At 37.9% G+C, this 20,116-nt stretch overlaps 1 protein-coding gene across 11 annotated transcripts in view; it reads right to left on the bottom strand.

Moving 5' to 3' along the window:
• The window catches only part of LOC131045838 (uncharacterized), a 313,161-nt gene extending 296,072 nt beyond the window's left edge, over positions 1 to 17,089 (bottom strand). For 4 of the 11 annotated variants that reach the window (XR_009105875.2, XR_009105876.2, XM_059221423.1 and 1 more), the window contains exons 1-4: positions 16,641 to 17,089; positions 15,460 to 15,582; positions 449 to 542; positions 153 to 343 (exon numbers count right to left, since the gene is read on the bottom strand). Coding sequence is in view for 6 of the 11 variants with exons in the window: in XM_059221423.1 (XP_059077406.1) it covers positions 153 to 343; positions 449 to 542; positions 15,460 to 15,582; positions 16,641 to 16,688 (456 nt within the window). In the remaining 5 variants the exon portion in view is untranslated. Of the gene's footprint in view, positions 1 to 152; positions 344 to 448; positions 543 to 15,459; positions 15,583 to 16,640 lie in introns of those variants that run through there. The other 7 variants (XR_009105873.2, XR_009105874.2, XM_057979503.2 and 4 more) reach the window with 4 other exon arrangements.
• Between the last annotated feature and the right edge of the window lie 3,027 nt (positions 17,090 to 20,116).

The following is a 20,116-nucleotide window of genomic DNA, read 5'->3' as shown; positions in this document are numbered from 1 at the left end:
ATATTATTATTTGCCCCGATACTCTACATACTGTAATGCTCTTTTCAAAATTTAAGAGAAAAACAACAACTCACATGTCAGCTATCAGACGAAAGAAGTGGAAATTAAGAGCAAAATCTACGACACTTATTTGGTTTAGCAAATTTGAATACCTTATACACCTTTGGTAAGCTAAATGCTTCTGGCATCTTTTTTGAGATATATACAAAGTTCATGCAGTGATACTGATTCAGACTAAATGGAGTCTTTAGAATATCTTTGCAGGCTGTCACTAAAATATTATCTATAGTTTCTACATCCATCCGTTGCCAAGCATCCCATATAGACTGTACAGAATCCCTCTCTGTGCAGATACAAAACACACAAGATGAAATAAGTCTCCCTAAAATTTGATTATTTGAGAATTTTTACATCAAAAAGAAAAATACAAAGTAAGCAGGAACCATACCAAAAAGTTCTTGTTCTGACAATGAAATCTTTTCTTTTATATCATTATATTGTATCGAGAAGAACTCACTTCCATCAATGTATCTTGTTTCCTCCTGAGACAAGTCAAGAAATCAATTCATCATAAAGATATATAAATGGCCACATATCAATTAGAAGCTAAATGTTGATTAAAAAATAAGAATTAAACATGCAACAAATATGTCAACAAAAAGCATACAAAGAACACAATTCAACACAAAAAGATTCAGTAGGTTCCTTTCCTATCATTTGTATAGCAGCATCCAAATATTCATTGTGTAACAATTAAGAAGAAAACAGTAAAACAGAATGCATCTGAAGTGTCAGGAAAAAGACAAGCCAGTCTACCTAACATATGACCAACTTGTTCATCTTAAAGAATCTGAAAAGTGATTGACTGACTTAAACCTTAAGTACTTAAATCCATATCAATTGTGGTGATTACAACTCAGCAACTAGCAACGCAACAAGTCAAGAGGGGCATACTTAAAATCAAGTAATAGCATCACTGCAAATTTTATGTTTAGTTCCACGTCAAGTTTAACAGACATCAAATGGTCACTTGCAATAGGATTTCCAATTTTCCATTCAAGTATGATGAACACGTGCCCATTCAGAGACCTAAACAATAATTTACACTCCATAAGTTTATTAGACATCCAACATAAAGAGAGGAATGGAAAAGAACCCTAGGGGACTCTATCCTTGAGAAGGTAAATGATATTACCAATGCATTTGTGAAAGTAATTCAATGGACTCAATAATTTTAAAAGTTCAATTCTGTCATGTGGGATTATTACCCATTGCTCCAATGCCCAATCGTTTCTCCTCTGTATTTAGAAATTTTATAGTCGGTTGTACTAGTAATTAAACAAGAGAAATTTAATTTCCCAATACATGGAGAATGGGAAGTGACCTTGAGCTGGTTGGGGAAGACCAACAGTCATCCTCCATGAGAGCTCTTAAACTCTCCTCCTTCCTTGTGCAAATCAGTACTCTCGGTGCCTGTTTTGTCTCGAGGGTGTTTGTTATGTGTTTTAGGGTTGCTTGTTGCTCATATTTTTTGTTTTGTTTTTTTTTGTTGTTGTGGTTTTGCTTGACCAATGGTTTCATTTTTGGTCCGTGTGTTGCATTCATTTATTACCCCATATTAAAAAGCTCCTGAAAGCTTAGTTTGAATTTGATTTTAGCTAATGTTTGATGGACTGCTTGTAAAGGTGATGGAGAAGGCGAGAGTGGAGGCAGTGGTGTTGTCATTCAGAGTATAGACAAGCAAAATTTTAATTGTTTGGGCAGTAAGAAAGCTGCAAAGATGGAGGGAACCAGGAAATCATTTATGCCCATGTATGGTGAAAAATTGTCTGTCTCAGGCACAGGGGTTTTTGCTGTAGTGGAAGATCATGGAGGGAAGCTTGCTGAAGGTGGCAAATGAAGCCATCCAGGGGGAGAAAAAATAAGAAATAATAAGTTCCCTTCTTTAACTCAGAGAACTAAGGTTGTTCATCCTGGTGGATACTTTTACGAAGGCAGAAGGTAAATTTAAATATATGTCACCATTTTCTTTGTTTCATTAAATAAAGATTGCCTTCCTTCTTGGACCTTTGTTCAAAGCAGATATGTTTTAGCTAATCTGATTACTAGTTGAGAAAGGATGGCTTGGGATAGGGATTAAGATGAAAATGCCTCAATGGCTCTGCTTGACTTTGAAAAAGCTTACGATAGAATTGAATGGAAATTTATTGTGAGCCGATTTTGTGCAAGATCGCATCCTTCTTCCGGCATTTTTTTCTGTCCAATGCGACTCTTCTCTGCATATTTCACGATTTTCTGTTCTCTTTTACAACCCACGCCGGATTTCTGGGCAGTTTTTCTGCGATTTTTTCATTAAATCGCATCTTTTTCCACCCTCATTTTTTTCTGCACGACTTCATTGCTCTGCGCAACGCAATTTTTTCCCGCCTGCAATTTTTTTTGCCATTTTTGGACAGAAATCTACATTTTCGACTAGGATTTTTACCCTTCAGATCAAGTCGAATTTTTTTTCTGATTGCAGATTCTTGGTGGGTTTTTTTGAGAGCTCAACTAGGTCCTTTCCAGAATTTTGTGGGTGCATTGTTTCCGCGCCTCGAATTTCGTGCCAGCGGATTTCAATTCTGATTTCAGATTCTTTCTGGGTTTTTCACAAGGGTTTCTGGGTTGTCTTTGGATTTTTCTGGGTCAACCGGAAACTTTTCTCGAAATTTGTGTCAGCCATACTTCATTTGTTTTTTGAAGTTCGTACCTGTATCTACCTCTATTTTCTCATTGGGATTTGTGCTTTGTATTCTGTGCTATCGCCTCTTCTTTGATTTTCGTTTTTCGTGCATTGGGAAACATGCAAGATGGCGTCATTGACCAACTTGATGTTGGAAGGCAGTCAGCAATTCAATGGCAAAAATTATAACACCTGGAAGCAGCGCATGCTGACAATCTTCAAATATCGCTGCCTAGATGATCTTGTCTTGGGAAAAGAATCTCATCCTTCTGCAGCCGGAGCTGATCAAGACAAATTTGATGACCGCAATAGGGAAGCTGTCATGCTTCTCAAGCTCTCTGTCACAGATGACCAGCTACCTCAGATTCCTTCTGGTCAATCAACCTCAGAAATTTGGAAGCATTTGAAGGAGTTGCATGAGACATCCGACAAAAGTCGAGCGTTCTTCTTGAAGAACCAACTGTTCTCCATCATGATGGATGAACGCATGTCCTTACAGGAGCATCTCACGAAAATTAAGGACATTCGAGATCAACTCAACACTATTGCTCGAAAAATGGAGGAAGAGGATATGGTAGTCATAACCCTCAAAAGTCTACCAAAATCCTATGAGCACTTCATAGAGACTTTCAACATTACATCTACGAATGTTGATCTGAAATTTCCAGAGTTATGCACCAAACTTTTGCAGCAGGATCGCTGGAAACAACAGTTTGGTAGCGGTGCCACTTCATCCTCCTCTGAGCAAGCCTTTGTAGCCAAATCCTTTCACAAGGACAAAGGCAAATTTCAGTCATCTCATTTCTCTCAGTCGCAGGGCTCTAGTCAGTCACAGGAAGGCTCGAAAAAGAAGAAGGTTCAATACAATTATTGTCACAAATATGACCATCTGATTAAGGATTGTCGCAACCGGTTAGCTTCCGAACAACAGAAGCAGGGAGGGTCTCAGCCTAAAGCCAATGTCGCTAAGCACATAGAGCAGAAAGAGTCTGCCTTTTGCGCCTTCATGGCTAAAAGACCTGCAGACCATGTGACATCTTTTGCTTGGTATATTGATTCTGGTGCTTCTCGACATTTCACTCACTGGTGTGATTGGTTTACAGAATTCTCTCCCTATACTAATTCAGTTATTTTTGGAGGAGGTGAGGAGTATACAATTGTCGGCAAGGGCAACGTTCAGATACAGTCTGGTGGGAGGAATCTCATATTCCTCAATGTGTACTACGTTCCTGGCATGGAACTGAACCTTCTCTCCGTGAGTTAGATTATGCGGCATTCTCCTCAGCTTGATGTCATCTTCAATGCACATAAGTGTTCTATTGTTGATCGTGCGACACACAATACAGTTGTTGTTGGTATTGAGGATCATGGTCTTTATAGACTTGTGGATACAGGTGATTCTCTTGAGCATGCCTCCGCAGCAAAATCCTCCTCTATCTCCCATCTATGGCATCAACGAAATGGTCACCCGAACATTCATTATCTTGCTCAGCTTGTTCGGGAAGATTTAGTGCATGGCGTGCCTAAAATTCAAACTCAGAATAGAGTTTGTGAAGCTCGTCAAGTTGGGAAACAGCACAGGACGCCGTTCAAGGGTGGTGACTCATGGTGAGCCTCTGAGGTACTGCAGTTGGTCCACGCTGATGTATGTGGTCCAATGAATACTACTTTTGTTACTGGGTGCAAGTATTTCTTACTTTTTGTTGATGATTACAGTCGTAAGATGTGGGTGTACTTTCTTAGACAGAAATCAGATGTGTTTCCTGTATTTCAGAAATTTAAGGCCTTGGTAGAAAAAGAGTATGGTTGTTCTATTATTACTCTTAGGTCTGATAATGGGGGGGATTTGGGTTCTACTACTTTCTCCACTTTCTATGATACACATGGTATAAAACGTCAGTTAACCACACCATACACCCCTCAGCAGAACGACATTGTAGAACGTCGTAACCGCACCGTTACAGAATGGCTAGGTCTATGTTGGAACACAAAAATGTTCCTAAGAAGTATTGGGCAGAAGCAGTGTTTACTGCAGTCTATCTCCTGTTTACTGCAGTCTATCTCCTTAATAGGTCTCCCACTCATGCTGTTAAAGGGAAGACTCCTGAGGAAGCCTGGACTAGTCGCAAACCCAAGATCAACCATTTGAAAGTTTTTGGCTCTCTTGCATATGTTTGGATTCCAGATGCCAAGCACTCTAAGTTGGATTCCAAGAGTCAGAAGCTCATGTTTACAGGTTACAATGACAACCATAAGACCTAACAACTGATTGATGTAGACACTGATCGTCTCATCTTCAGTCCCAATGTTGTCTTTGATGAAGATCGAGGACCATTTCAGCTTTCCTCGTCTGAGGAAAATTCTGAGGATCAGCCTTTGAAGGCTTTTGATTTAGGTGTTCCTCTTCCATTTGGTTCACCTGATTGGAGGGATGATGCAGATTCTGTATTTGATGATGCACTACCTGAATTTCCTTCGGATGATGCTAATCTTCCACCTGTTCCAGATCCTCTTCCACCTTCAGTTCCAATTCTTCCTCTTCCATCTGATGTTGGCACATCTACTCTCCGGCCTAAGTGGTGGAGCCTAAGACCATCAGTGATCTTCATCCTGATGAGCTCATTGAGGGTAGATCTTCCAGAAATAAGGGCAAGCAGCAAAATACAATTAACTTTGCTCTCATGGCCAACATTCACAACATTTATGAGCCTCAAACTTATACCGAAGCAAAAGGGATTCCAAAGTGGGAAGAGGCAATGGATGCATAATACCAAAGCCTTCTGAAGAACAACACCTAGGTTCTCTCTGATCTTCCTCCAGGGAAGAAACCCATTAGCTGCAAATGGGTCTATAAGGTCAAGTATCATGCAGATGGTACCTTAGATAGATACAAGGCCAGATTAGTTGCTCGAGGATTCACACAGCGGGAGGGCATTGATTATGAGGAGGCATTTGCTCCTATTGCCAAGATGAGTACCATTCGCCTTCTTCTCACTATTACAGCTCAGTTTTGATGGAAAGTCCATCAGATGGATGTTAAGAGTGCCTTCCTAAACGGTGAATTACAGGAAGAAGTCTACATGACGCAGCCCCCTGGTTTCAAGGTTGCCGGCAAAGAACATCAAGTATGTAGACTCGTTAAAGCACTCCATGGACTTAAACAGGCACCTCGAGCGTGGTACATTAAGATTGATCAGTACTTGGTTGCTCATGGTTTTCAGCATTGCCCTTCTGACAGTAATTTGTATATCAAACACTCTGGTGATGATATTCTCTTTCTTGTTGTCTATGTGGATGACTTAATCATTACTAGCAGTTTAGCACATTTGATTGCAGAAATCAAACAGGATCTGTGCCAAGATTTTGATATGACAGATTTGGGGCTTCTCTATTATTGTTTGGGTGTTGAGGTTTGGCAGACAGATGGTAGCATTTTTATTTCTCAATCTAAGTATGCTAGGAACTTGCTTGACAAGTTTCGAATGCAAGATTGCAAACCTGCTTCCACACCTATGGAGACTGGCTTGAAGTTGTCAGCCAAGTCTGATTCTCCTCCTGTAGATGAACCACAATTCAGGCAACTAGTGGGCAGTCTCATCTATCTTACTGCTACTAGACCTGATCTCAGTTTTGCAGTGAGCTACATTTCACGCTTCATGACAACCCCCAAGGCTGATCATTGGGTGGCAGCGAAGCGTGTGCTGCGTTATGTGAAAGGCACCTCTGATTATGGACTTCTTTACACTAGGAGTCATGATCCTAGACTCGGTGGGTTCACAGATTCAGATTGGGCAGGTTCGGTTGATGACAGGAAGTCAACCTCTGGATATGTGTTCAGTTTGGGATCCGGTGCAGTCACTTGGACTAGTAAGAAGCAGCAGGCAGTGGCTCTCTTCCTCGACAGAAGTAGAATATCGGGGAGCGATTAAGGCAGCTTGTGAGGCAGTTTGGCTTCGCCGGATGCTTGCGGATATACAAATATCTCAAGCAGGTCCGACTCCCTTGTTCTCTGACAATCAGGGAGTTCTCAAACTTGCCAAGAATCCAATCTTTCATGAAAGAACCAAACATGTAGAGCTTCATTGTCATTACATTCGACAGTTGGTTGAAGACGGATCCATTCAGTTGCTATATGTTCCTACAGCGGAGCAGCCAGCAGATATTCTCACCAAGCCCCTCAGTCCAAATAAGTTTGTAAAATTCAGGGGGTCTATTGGTGTAGCTGATAGATTGAGCATTAAGGGAGGGTATTAGAATAATACTTTATTATTTATTTAATGCTCAATCATGTAATATAATGTAAATATTTCTAATAAGCTCTTTCTGATCTTATTCGCAGTTTCTTTTTAGAAACTTGCTGTTTTGTACATTTTGTAAATCTTTTTATTGAGCGTATTTGCTCATTGTTAATACAACAATTATTTTTTACCAATTACATTTCCGTAATAGAGAATGCATCGGAGAGGAATAGGCAGCAGGTTAACAAATGACTCCATCACGGCACATTAATTCCAAGCATTAATGTCCAGCCAATTCACACATGGGAGGTGCGAAGACCAAAAGATCTTCGCATGAGGCAAATCGCCTAAGGCCAAGCAAGTTTCTAAGTTTACTTGAAGGATGGCAAGTGGGGAGCAATTTTTTAGGCTGGAAGGACAAAGGAAACATTCATTCCAATCGACCGAAAGTAGTGTGTTTGAGAAGATTCGAATAGTAGAGAAAACAGGGCAGTGGAAGAATAGAGGCCAACTTCTCAGTGAGAATGAACAAGCAGCAAGTGGCATTTTGGGGAAGGGTAACAAACAAACGGCTACCAAACATCTTTCTATTTGAAGACAAAACACTCATAACAAGGGTAAAGATAATTCTGGGAGATGAGTAGCTCAATGCTGAATTCAAGTATCGAACAAATGCAGACATAGTCTCCATATTCTTGGCGTGGTATTTTGAGCCAGAGCCGAAAGACAGTGTGAGAAGGATAATGACGAGGTGCATCAAAAAGGAGTCGATGCAGGGGTCCGACAGTCTGATGGCGATGGCCCGAGATATGAAGGGCTTGGTATGCCCAGGTTGAACATGGTTGCACGTGAGTGAATACAATACACCATTGCAACCATTCTTAATCTAGAGTGCGGATTGCAATAAAGAGGTGAGAAGAATGCCGGCCCATATTGGGATGCAAGGAGTGAAGTTCTTCATAGATGGGGTGGAAGCGAGAGAGGTCAGACTGGAACAAGCGAAGTGGGGCTCTTACCAGGAGTACCGCGCATTGAAGAAGCAGGAGAAATGCCCAAAACGCAGGCATGGTCGACCAGCGAAATCAAAGATGGTGAAAAGATTCAGAACGTTGCTGAAAGGGGAGACCACAGGGAGTCAATGTGAGCCTGAGATTATAGGTCAGAATCCAGCCCCAACTGATGCTGTAGATGCTAAGGGAAAGGCGATTGCAGAGGCAAGTTAGAAAGTGGGCTCAGACCCATCTTTTTTTATTATGATTGTAATGCATAATATGATAGCTGCTAGGAGCTAGATAGACTTTACTACTAGTATCAGATGGACTGGTTTATTTGCAGACAATGTTAAACTTTGGATGTAATCTTATTTTAGAAATATAAAATACTCAATTACCGATCAAAAAAAAAAACTCAGTCTCAGTGTGCATAACAATTCTAGATTATACCAGAACCAACTGATCTACTGTATTAGTTGCCTATTTTCTTTTAATGCTAGTTGATTGTTGAATTAATTTGATCTGAGTTTGGGGTTGATCTCTTCAAGGGGAAAGTTAGCATTGTCTATGTAATATATGAACTGTGTATTTTGCATCTGTTAAAGTGAAGTTATTAAACCCTAGAAGTTTAAAACATTACTGTTGTGTCAGAGCCAGAATTCTGTCAGCCTGTGAATCATCAGAAGTTTATCATTCTATGGTAGATTATATCCATTGACCAGAAAGATGAAGATGAAGACAATTCAAGAATCCATAATAGAAAGTTAGAAATGTTACAAGAGTTGCATGAATATCAGAAGGATTTTATCGCAAGGATGGAACAATGGGAGACAGAGAAAATATTTTTGAAACAAAAGAGACAACCTATACACCCTTGACAAGAGAATAAAAGGATGAAATATCATGCTGATTATATTGTCCTAGATCCTGTCATCCGTTGTGACATGTCTTTTGAGGAGTATTATGATATGAAAATAAGAACTGGGCAAACAAAGTGAACATGGGAAAGACTCTTCTTTTGGGACATGAAGAGCTCGAGAGGAACGAAGAGGTGTCAATAATTTCAAAAGTTGTTCAAGGAGCATCCACCCAATCTTCAAGTACAGAAGTAATTGAACCATGTAATGATGATTTGCAATGTATGAAAGTGATTGGACCATGTGATGATGATTTACAAGATATTGGTTATGCTATTGTGAGGAATGATTTGACTAAGGCTTACCCTATTATGTGAATGTTAAAAGAGGAGAGTTAAGCACTTTTAGAACCAAAGGGTACCTTTAGATTTTTTATTTTCAAAAATTTAAATTTTGGTAAAATTTGAAGCTATTTCAATGCAGTTTCATGGAAATTTCTGGTTTTTGTGTTGAATGAAAAATGGAAAAATTTTAATGTTTTGGGAGTCTTTGAATGTTTTAAAATGTGGGAATTGGAATTTCATGTGTGAAATGATGAGCCAAGTCAATGGGATTCATGTTGTAAATTTTGTAGAAGTTTCTATTTTTGTATTGTTTTGTTTGATATGTGCTTGAGAAAATGTGAAAATGAGAAAATGGAATGTAGTTTGATCTGAAGAATATTGAAATGAGTGAAATGTGGAAACCAATGTATTGCTAATGTGTCTCGAAAATTGGTAAAGCCTTGTATTTTGCATTGTCTTATGCCACATTTGTTAGTGAATGTGATGAGCCTAGGATGTAGGTACTAGAGAGGGTTATGGGAGTGGCTCCCAACATTACCACGGCCCAAAGCGGGTATGTGTGGTTATTGCATGTAGGAGTCATTTAATCAAGTGAAAACTAATAAAACATGGGTAATTAACAAATCAAGATAATGGCTGCCCCGCACATGCCTTGAGTGCTAGTAAAGGCTAAGGATCTGATTGGCAAGATAAATCCACTCTAGGATCTATGATACTTGTATGATCGAACATCCTCGTTTGTATAAGAGGGTCTTCAGTTCCATATGGTAGCTAAGCTTCTTGTCCATGATGACACTCCCTAACTAGCTCTCTAGCATCTAGTCCTAGTATAGTTTGAGTAGCACCCAAAAGATGCATTGTTCCTTTTCGAATGGTGTTGACTTCAATCTTGCATTTTCGAATGTTGTGTATTCTTTAGGCTTGGACTTGTTTATGCCTTCTTGTTGACTTTAGGTAATCAGATGTTAATCTAGTTACCTAAGTTATAAACAGATTGAGAAAAAACAGAAATAACAATAAGAACACACAACACAAGACACAAGTACCCTGGGAAAACCTCCCTCTTGGAGGAAAAACCCAGCATGAAAGATTCAGATCAGATTCTTAATTATGAGCAGATTACATGAATCAGATTACTTATCTGATTTGGTTGCCAATTTAGGGCAGACTGAACCTAGCATATGCAGCTGTAGTGTGTCTTCAGGGAGAGCAGAATATCGACATCAATTGAAGAGGGAGATCACTGAAGTATAGCGGATCACCTTGCCCAGCAAGTTGTCCAATGAATTCACTCTCTAAGATGCCTTATTCGCTGACTGTTCTTGCATAAGACTGATCGCACTTGATAGAGATGTGTGTTGTGTAGAATGAATCTTGTTTATATACAAGATTCATGTTCAAGTCTTCTAAGTCGGCCTTAACTAATTTCTTTATTTTACATATTCACTTTGCACTTTGGCACCAATTTGGGTCCTACATAACTTGCAACTTGTGACACGTTTCCTATTTGAGGCCCAGCCCTATGAAATGCTTAACCACACGTTTCATTTAGGAATACATAATGTGTTGCGTGGGAACATTTATGGGTCCACACGTTTAGGAAGTGGTCCTGTCATAATACAAGATATGGTTATTGGGCCCAGCACATTACATGACTAATTCACACGCCACATAGAAGAATGGGTCCAGCCCTATTACTTTAAGTTGAATTCTAATGTTGCCTTCGGCAATCAGAATTCAACTTTTATTTTTCTACCTAGTTACAAAAACCAACACTTCTTTCTCATGAGTCTTGCATGTGTGAGAGTTTATTTTTGTACCATTGGTGATCATGCCCAATGATGATGTATTGCTTTCCTCCATTGGTGAGTGTGCCCAATGTGAGTGTTTGGTTGTGCCATTGGTGTCCATGCCCAATGAGGACTTGTATTTGTCCCTTTGATGTTATTGATATTATTGATGTTATTGGTGACTTCATTGTATGATGTGTATGTGCGTGTATACTTATGTATAGCGTGTGTGTAAGCCCTATCCCTGTATGTTTGGTGTGAGTGTGCTTGTGGCCATTGTGACCATCTCCTAGCACGGAGGAAGTGGATCTTTTGATTCCACATGGTCAGGTGGCGTGTATACCACCATTGGGGTCAAAGGGATAGCAGATTGAGATGCTCAATGGATCCACTTCTCACATATTTGCTTATACTCTTTAGTTGGTTAATTGCTATGTAGTTGTATATTTGATAAGACAATTGAGTCCTCTTGCAATGTAATATTATTTCATGGACCTCTCTCTTGAGATGGATGTAACTTAACTAGATGAACCATGTTGGTGTGTGTGGATTGGATTAAAGAACTCGGTGTTGGGACCGAGCATGATTATGTTATGTTGGATCAAGTTGCTTTTATGCGTATGGTAAAGTTGGTAAAATTTATAGAGGAATCTTTATTTGGGCTTAAAATAAATCTCCTAGTTGTATCACTTAATCCTTTTAAAAGTTGTGTTCACAAGTCTAAAGATAGAGATTTGTCTTAGTGCTTTGGGCTTCGAGGTTTGCGGTTGAGCCTCATAAAGCTCACTTATAAACAAGTATAGTGCACCCCCAACCCCTTACCCTCGAAAGTATCTTCATTGCCTTAAAGTTTTCTAAGTGCATTAGTTTTCATGGATTGGGCCTTCGCGCTTCAAAGTTCCTTTAGTATGGAAATTGTATTGGGAACCCCGACCCCAAAACCATCTTCTCTAATGCCAATTTTGTTAAGTGTCAGGCATCGGGCATCAAGTATCGGATGTTCGCATCTCATTTTCAGAAAGGGGTAGATACATCCCCGATCCCCAACAAAGTACTTTCAGACTTGCACCCCTAACAATTTTCGAGCATCAATCTTCCACTATTTGATTTCCAAACTTGGAAGGACAGACCCTTAACCCCCAATCCTCAATGAGAATCTATCGAACATCGAAAGTCAAAGGTCTTGGGTTCATCGGACGTCAAACATCAAATGTCGAATGTCAGGCCTCCACAATTCCTTATTCAATCTCTAATATGCCAGGTCCTAACCCCCGATTGTCCTTCGAACATCAGACTTCAAGCTACTTTGGGTTGAGTTTCCTTCTTGTGATGAATGAGGTAAGGTGTATCCCTGACCTTCAAACCCCGATAGGATTGAGAGGGAGTGAGGTCTACCAGTTAGACAACCTCTTGTGTAGGTTGGCCCTTTTTGTTAAAGATTGTTTTAGTCTTGTTGAGTGGACTAGAGGTGGCCAGTGTCCTCATCCTACTCCTTGTCTCATAAATTGACTGTGTCTTTATCTAGTTGTGTTGTGTTGGCTCCTAGACAACCTGTGTTGGTGTTGGTTTCTAAGTATGTCATATGTGTTTAATAGCATGTCTTGGTATTAGATTGGAAAGGGAAGAATCAATAATCCTGGCTTGATGTGGTTTAATGGGAGAACTTAATCATGGGTTTGTAGTAGATTGTCTTTTAGGTGTAGTTTCCATCTCCCTCATAGGTTAGTCATGGTGGTTTGTCCCATGACTGTTTAGTCTTCCGCTAGTATCACCTTTAATATGTAATGGTGAGGTTATTCTAGTTATCTTTTGTAATGTCCCCTTTTGGGATTTCCCTAAATCTTACCTTAGATTACTATTCTCAATTGATAAGGGAGGGTTAGAGAGAGGGTTCCTTTATCTTCTTAAAGGGAAAACAGTTTGCCGGTCCCTTTATTGTTTTCTGTTATGCTAAAATATTCCCCCTTTTGATTCTTTTTTCATTTAGATCAGAGTGTAGATGTAATTCTGAGTGCAGTCTATTTCTTTCCAACTGATTCATGTATTATGGATTTAGTATGAATGTCATACATATTGCAGTCTATGTTAATATCACTACTGAATTCTGCATAAGAACATCATCAGGCTTCATATATTAAGCATACATATTAAGCACATCCCCAACCAAGAACAAAGATGCTACTGCCCGTAGTTTAATAACAGTTCTGATTTGATCTGATCCATGGTGATCTCCTTGGATCCTTGGATTCCTTTCCTTTATATCTCTCAATGTGAGGGAGGGGTCACACCTCTTCACCATGTATGCCCTTTGGCAAGAGGCACACCCTTTCACCATCAGCACCCTTTGAAAGAGTGCAACTCTTGATTATTTCTGCCTTTCTGAAAGGGACACAACCTTCAACAATCAGACTGCACATTTAAATTAAGTCTGCACCTCTGATTCCCAAATTATCCCCCTCAAATGAGGTTCTCTTCTCCCTTTAATATCTCATGTTTGAGGGAGTCACAACTTTTCATTTCATGTCTTTGACCATTCATTAACTTAATTAAAATTTAATTATATACTTTTATATTTTTATTTTTATTTTACTATTTATCATTTACCATTAAATTGTATTTCAAAGTGGGGACATTACATCTTTCCCCTGGTGTCTTTATGTTCCACATACACTTGTGTGCACGTTGTGGTGCAAGTGCAACCTGTTGTCATAACCCTATTGTTGTTGTTATTTCAAAAAAATTGTTCCCTAAGGTTTTGCCTTGGTCCTTCAGACAGGGCATTACATGTGGCATTAATCAGGTCTATATAATTATAGGTGATGGAACCCAAAGAGGAGCAGCTATTATTTGCAAGAAAACTCAGAAGTGTGGCTTGAAGGTTGCAAATGCAGAGATACCTAAAACTATTAACAATAATATTGCTGCCATTGGCAGATCCTTTGGTATTGACACAACTGTTGATGAAGTCCGACGTGCTATAAATGCAGCTCGTGTAGAAGCAGAGAGTGTTGAGAATGGTAAAGGTTTTGTGAAGCTTGTGGGTTGCTCTAGTGGGTACACTGCCATGTATGCCAGCAGGGATGAGGATTGTTGTCTAATTCCTGAATCACCATTTTATCTTGAAGGAAAAGTGCCCAGTATCAATGAGCATGAATCCATGTTACACTGCCTTGGTGAAATGTGGATGGTGTTTCCAGAGTTGTCATTGCTTGAGGACAAACAATCTACAGGGCGGAAGGACTGTCATGTACCCTTTCATCTAGAAGGAAAACTATTAATATTTTTAATTTAATAGAAGTGTTTTTCTAAATCCTGAATTAATAATATAAATATATATTAATATTAATATTATTATTGATAATACAAATTTCAATTTTTGGGGCCAAATTGATTTCTAACTCTTGAGGCTGACATGAATCCAAAGGATCTTTCCTTCACGTATAAAAGGAGGTTAACTTTCTTTGAAAGGTAATTTTTTGGCTTACATCTTGCTGATTCATACCTATCACACTTGGGACAAAACCATCAAGAGGTGATCAACACCAAATTGGACAAAAACCCACCTCTACTGTTTCCTGTGAGCTATTGCCATATCTCCAAGTCTGCTTAGAGGTGTGAACGAAAAAGAAAGACTTGATTTTGCTGATTTTATTTCTACCTGCATTCTGAGACAAAAACCCTAGAGCGCAGCCTTGAGGTAAAACATCCAACAAACAATGAGTACGGTGTATAAACTGCCCCAGTCGTTGAGCATCATAAGCATTGGAGAAACCCCTGTTGTCAAGTGACCAGCAAGGGTAGATCACTTGTTCTGCGGTTTCCTAGAACTTCACCTCGAGATCCCTCATACATCAACACTGGGCATGTCATTTGCTGTCCAAATTCAAGGGCAAATCTGCAGGTTTGCTATTCTGATCTGAGTTTGAGTTTTTGCGACTTTGAAGGGCATCATTATGTTTAACCTAATTACCAGGTGGCAGCCAATAAGGAACAGATCCGATCTTGTCTGTTCCAACCAACAAAGGTGCAGAGGCTAGAAAGAGGTTACATCAGACAAAGGGCGTCACATCAGAATAAATCCATGACCTCAAGACTAAGATTTGATTAGTATCTGGCTGTAGCAAGCAGACCAAACAGAGTTTTCCCAGTATCACATCATAATAGGTTAAGAATAATAAGCCAAACATCTAGGAGACTCACAAGACCAGTAACAGGCATCGATCCCACCAGTTATCAGTGAGTGACTGTTTGAACTATATTTAATTTATGTTTGATTCCCCATTGTAATAAACTCAGTCTCAGTGTGCATAACTGTCCGAGATTATACCAGAACCAACTGATCTAATGTATTACTGCCTATTTTCTTTTAATGCTAGTTGTTTGTTGAATTAGTTTGATCCGAGTTTGGGGTTGATCTCTTCAAGGGGAAAGTTAGCATTGTTTATGTAATATATGACTGAAAATGCTTTTTAAACAAAATGTATTTCAGTGACTAATTTAAGGCAAAAGTGAATACAGGTTCCAATGACCGTGAAAATATAACGTGAGCACTCCCGGGCATATTTGAAGAAGACATCAACCGTACTCTTTTGGATATTTCTTTGTCTTCTCCTTCCTCTTGATCTGGTTGTAGTTCCATCTGTAAAGCAGGGAGGAAATCAAATGAGCCAAGAGGATATTTTGCACTCCATATTAGAACAGTTTGTTAAAGCAAATGCCTATGAATAAATAATAAAAAAAATTATTGGTCAGTACTTCTGAAAAACAAGGCTATATCTTACAAATCTTTAACTTCAAATAAAGATAATCAAAATTTTCTAGAAAATAAATTACATGAATGCCTCCCAAAATATTCTGACGTTCACAATGCCCATTATAAAGATGAAATCCTACGTCGCTGGTTCATGTATGGGCACGAGTACAAGTTTGGGGTTCATGAACACAGTATGGCAGATTTTTCCCAGGTTTGGTACAGCTGGATACGGTATAAAACTAATAGTAAATTAAAAAATATAGAACTATGATATATTTAAAAATACAAAAACTTAAATGAACTTGAAAATACTAAAATATAAATAAACTTCAAAAATACTAAAATTTGAAAATAAAAATCTAATCTGAAAGTACATATATAAAGTATTGATAGTTTAACTTTAACTTTAAATTTAACTTGTAGAAAAAGTTAAACTTTTGAACTTAATAAAATACTAATACTATTTTAACTTGAAAACTAATGACATTAAATAATTATCATTAAGATAAAAAAGAGAAACAAAAACAAAACATAAACATCCTGTCACCAGACCATGTACTAGAAATCATAAAAAACAAACCAGGGCCACCAAAAACAGGCGGAATTTGTTTCTTAACGAACACGGGCACATTTTCTTTTCCTTCAGTGGCAATGGTACTAGTAGCTTTTTCAAAGCCTGTATACACTAACAGGTGCTTGAATTGTGTTGGTTAACAGATTGAAAGCACCTATTAACACTGTTCTTTCAGCATAATTGAGAACGTGATTGTTATTGATTTTTTGGCTTGGTGAACCAGCCAACATTAATGCAAATTAATTTCTCTATTTTGAGCCCCCATTTCAATATTATTTGGTTCAAAACACAGTAAATAGGAGCAGAGGAAGTACAAGTAGAAATTGAACCTGGCAAGACCGAGAGTAAAGAAGGGAGCATATGTACTCACCTTTCGCTTTGTCGCCTTCCGTGCAGGAAACCCTTCTTCCGAGTCCATCTAAATGCTTCTATATTTATTATTTATCGTGGTTTATATCTATTTGAGGTGGTAGGAGTATAAAAAACTATTTGAAATCCTATCTATAGGTTAATGCCTCCACTCTGTACATGTTACATAGACTCCACACTTCATCGTTTCTAATTTCCTGCGATGTCCATCCTCTGTGAATTAGGAGTACCCGGAGAGAGCAGTTGGTTTGTCTTATTTTTATAATTTTCTTGTTTCAATTTGACTTGCTGTTATTGCAAGTTTCCTCTTCTCATCATCGCCTCTGTTTTACCTCGTGTTGTCTATGCTCTCCAACAACATTTTTGCCTAATGAATTCAGGCCTCCATGTCCATGGTTAAAACCCTTAATTTCATCATTTTTAGGTTTTGTTGTTCATATGGAGAGGCATTCTATAAGGGTAGTAAGAGCGTGAGTGTGATATTGTTATTAACAAAAATTCTTATATTTTTAGTTTAAATTTGATAATCGTTAATCAAAAAATAATAATTAGTAGTAGACATTAAGAATAATTTAATTAAAATATAATTTAAAGTAAAAAAATATAAAGTAGCTAATAATCACAAATCCCAAGCAAAAAAATGCCTGTCAATAATCATGTCTCAGATGACTCTACCCCATCTGACAGGGAACCCACGTGTTTGTCGATCAGGAATCAGTAGGCCAACAACAATAGAGCACAAAACAACAACAAGGTCATCATAATCAAGATCATCCCATGGGATCTCATATCGACCCCGTATAGGTAAGTCCTCCTCTGAACACTCAAACAAATCACATAGTTCAACAACACCATCATCATGATCGAATGTAAGTTGGGTGCCATGGATGGGAATATGCAGAATGCGCCACACACCCTCCAGTGTGACTAATGCCTCACCAGCAGGTAAATGGAATGAACAAGTCTCAGAATGCCACCGCTCAACTAAAGCAGTGATCATGGCCCTGTTGGCTGTAACCTTTGGCAAGTGGAATATGTGATACAAGCCCAAATGTCTGATCAAAGTAGTCTCCTCATCAAGAAGTTCATAACGATGCTTGAGACCATCTAGTCTCATCTGCCTACCAACCAGGATAGGGTAATGTTCTTACAAGATGAAACACATAAAAATATCATATACTATATTCACATGACAAAAATAAACGCATATATTTTGGAAAAATCACAAAAAAACAACAAGTGTGAATCGGAAGAAATGGAGACAGTCAAGTGCGAATCAGTTAAAGCAAATGTGCAACACTAAACTCAATTGCGCACCATTAAATTCATTTGTGCATTACTTAAAGCAAATGCGAATTAATTATATCAATTACGCATTACTAAACTCAACTATGCATTAATAAACTCAATTGCACATCATTACATCAATTACGAATTATTAAAAGCAATTGCACACAAATATAATCAAATGCAAACAGATCGAAAGGAAATTGCACAATAATTTAAAATTTTGGCTTTGACATCATCATGAAAAAATTAGAAAAAACAAGCAAAATAAACGAAGTTTTCAGAAAACTTACCAGGCCTCCAGTGTTGGGCAATGTCTGGTATGAACACACTTGATTGGATTGGTGCAATCTCACTTTGTGGCCTGCCATCACGGTCCAAAGTTGCAGGAAAGAACTAAAATCAAGACAAGCTCCACAAAATCAAATGAATGCAAATGACCAAAGGAAAGGGCTAATTCACTATTTATAGCTCAAAATTAGGGTTTCTACCACTCCGATGGCAGCGGTCCCCCTGAACTTCAACGCACTTGTAGCATAGTTAAATAGACTTGAAATTGCACGAAACTTCACACGGTTGCTAGGGCAGAAAGTTTTCGTTTTCTTTGAAACAACATCGTCTCGACATTGTGTCAAAGAGGGGCAAATGTAGACACTGAAAAATGTCTTTTCATCGTCACTAATTATTCGTCCTAATTAATTAAGTAATTATTTAATTATTTAATTAAGCTAATTATTCTTCTAAACTAACTCAATAATCACATTCAACATTACTAATCATTCAATTTCTATCTATTACTTAATTAATCAGTTAACCCTATCTCAAATATTAATTAAATATTATTTATTTAATTAATTATGTTTTATTCCTTAATTAAATAGTCTTTATTGTTTAATTAAATCCATTTCTAATGTTTAAATAATTTCATTTAAATTATTTAAATTAATTAATTTATTCCTCCAATTCCCCAAATTCGAATTTCAAATAATTCCATCTAATTTCATTTCTCTCAAATTCACAATTCCCCAAATGTGGATTTCAATTAATTTTGACTAATTCCAAATCATCAAATTCACATTTCACCAAATCTGAATTTCAAATAATTTCATGTGTATTTCAGCATTTGAAAATCAAAATTCAAATCCAAATTGAAAATGAAAATCAAATTCAACTTCAAAATTCTACAACACATGTTGAAAATCTTAACTGATTGATCAAATCAAGTAACTCTTCAATCTCCCCTTTTCACTCCAAATCACCTTTTTTGACTGATCAATCAATCCACTTACCTCTCCAATCAATGCAGACATCTCCCTAATCTATTCAGTCCACTACTCAATCAAATGAGTTAACAAGTCAATCAATCTTAGTTAACAAATCAATCAACTTTGTTAACTAATCAATCTAAATAAGTTATCTATCAATCAGGACTTGAGTTCAAAATCCCTCCCCATCTCTCATGAAAATCTATATAAACAACATCAATTTCTGAATTCAAGCTAGATCACACGCTTAAAAAATATTGCCATATTATGCAAGAATTTCAGTGCAATCCCTGAGAGCCACCTACACCAACAATTTGGAGAAGAACAATGGAAGCACAAATCTGGAATAGGGTGTTTGAATTTGTTTAAAGCTTTCAATTCTAACATTTATTCTAATGCTTTGTGTTTTAAATCATGGTAGATTAGTTAAGGATATGTGACTGTCCTTATTCCCTAATTAGCTATTAAATTTAATAATTTTGAGAATGGAAATATACTCTACATGCTCTAGCTATTTACTTAACAAGTTGTATATATTATTACTTTCAGATGCATTTATGTTACCGCAGTTTAATTAATACGAATACTTCACATAGCACATCCTTTTCCGCTTTCATGCATGACAAGTGTGGACACCTACCAAAATTTAGGTTTGGGGGGAAAGGTGTAATGATCCCCCTTCCTTTTTTTTTCAAATTACAATCAACACAACACTCTTTAGGGTTAGGAAATGAAAACCAAATGCTATTGAAACTAACCCTTCCACTTTTTGACCACCGAGAGCCCAATCTGGGAGGGTGAGAGCATACAGTGTTAAGGGGATTGTTAGATGCCAATAACTGAAATTAATTACAATACTTGGGTGGCAAGCCAACCCCTTCTGCTTATATAAGGGTATATTAAAAACAATGCAATCACTTGGTGG

Source organism: Cryptomeria japonica, chromosome 5 (genome assembly GCF_030272615.1).
Source record: "Cryptomeria japonica chromosome 5, Sugi_1.0, whole genome shotgun sequence".
NCBI classification, from domain to species: Eukaryota; Viridiplantae; Streptophyta; class Pinopsida; order Cupressales; family Cupressaceae; genus Cryptomeria; species Cryptomeria japonica.
This window is presented reverse-complemented; position numbering and strand designations above follow the sequence as displayed.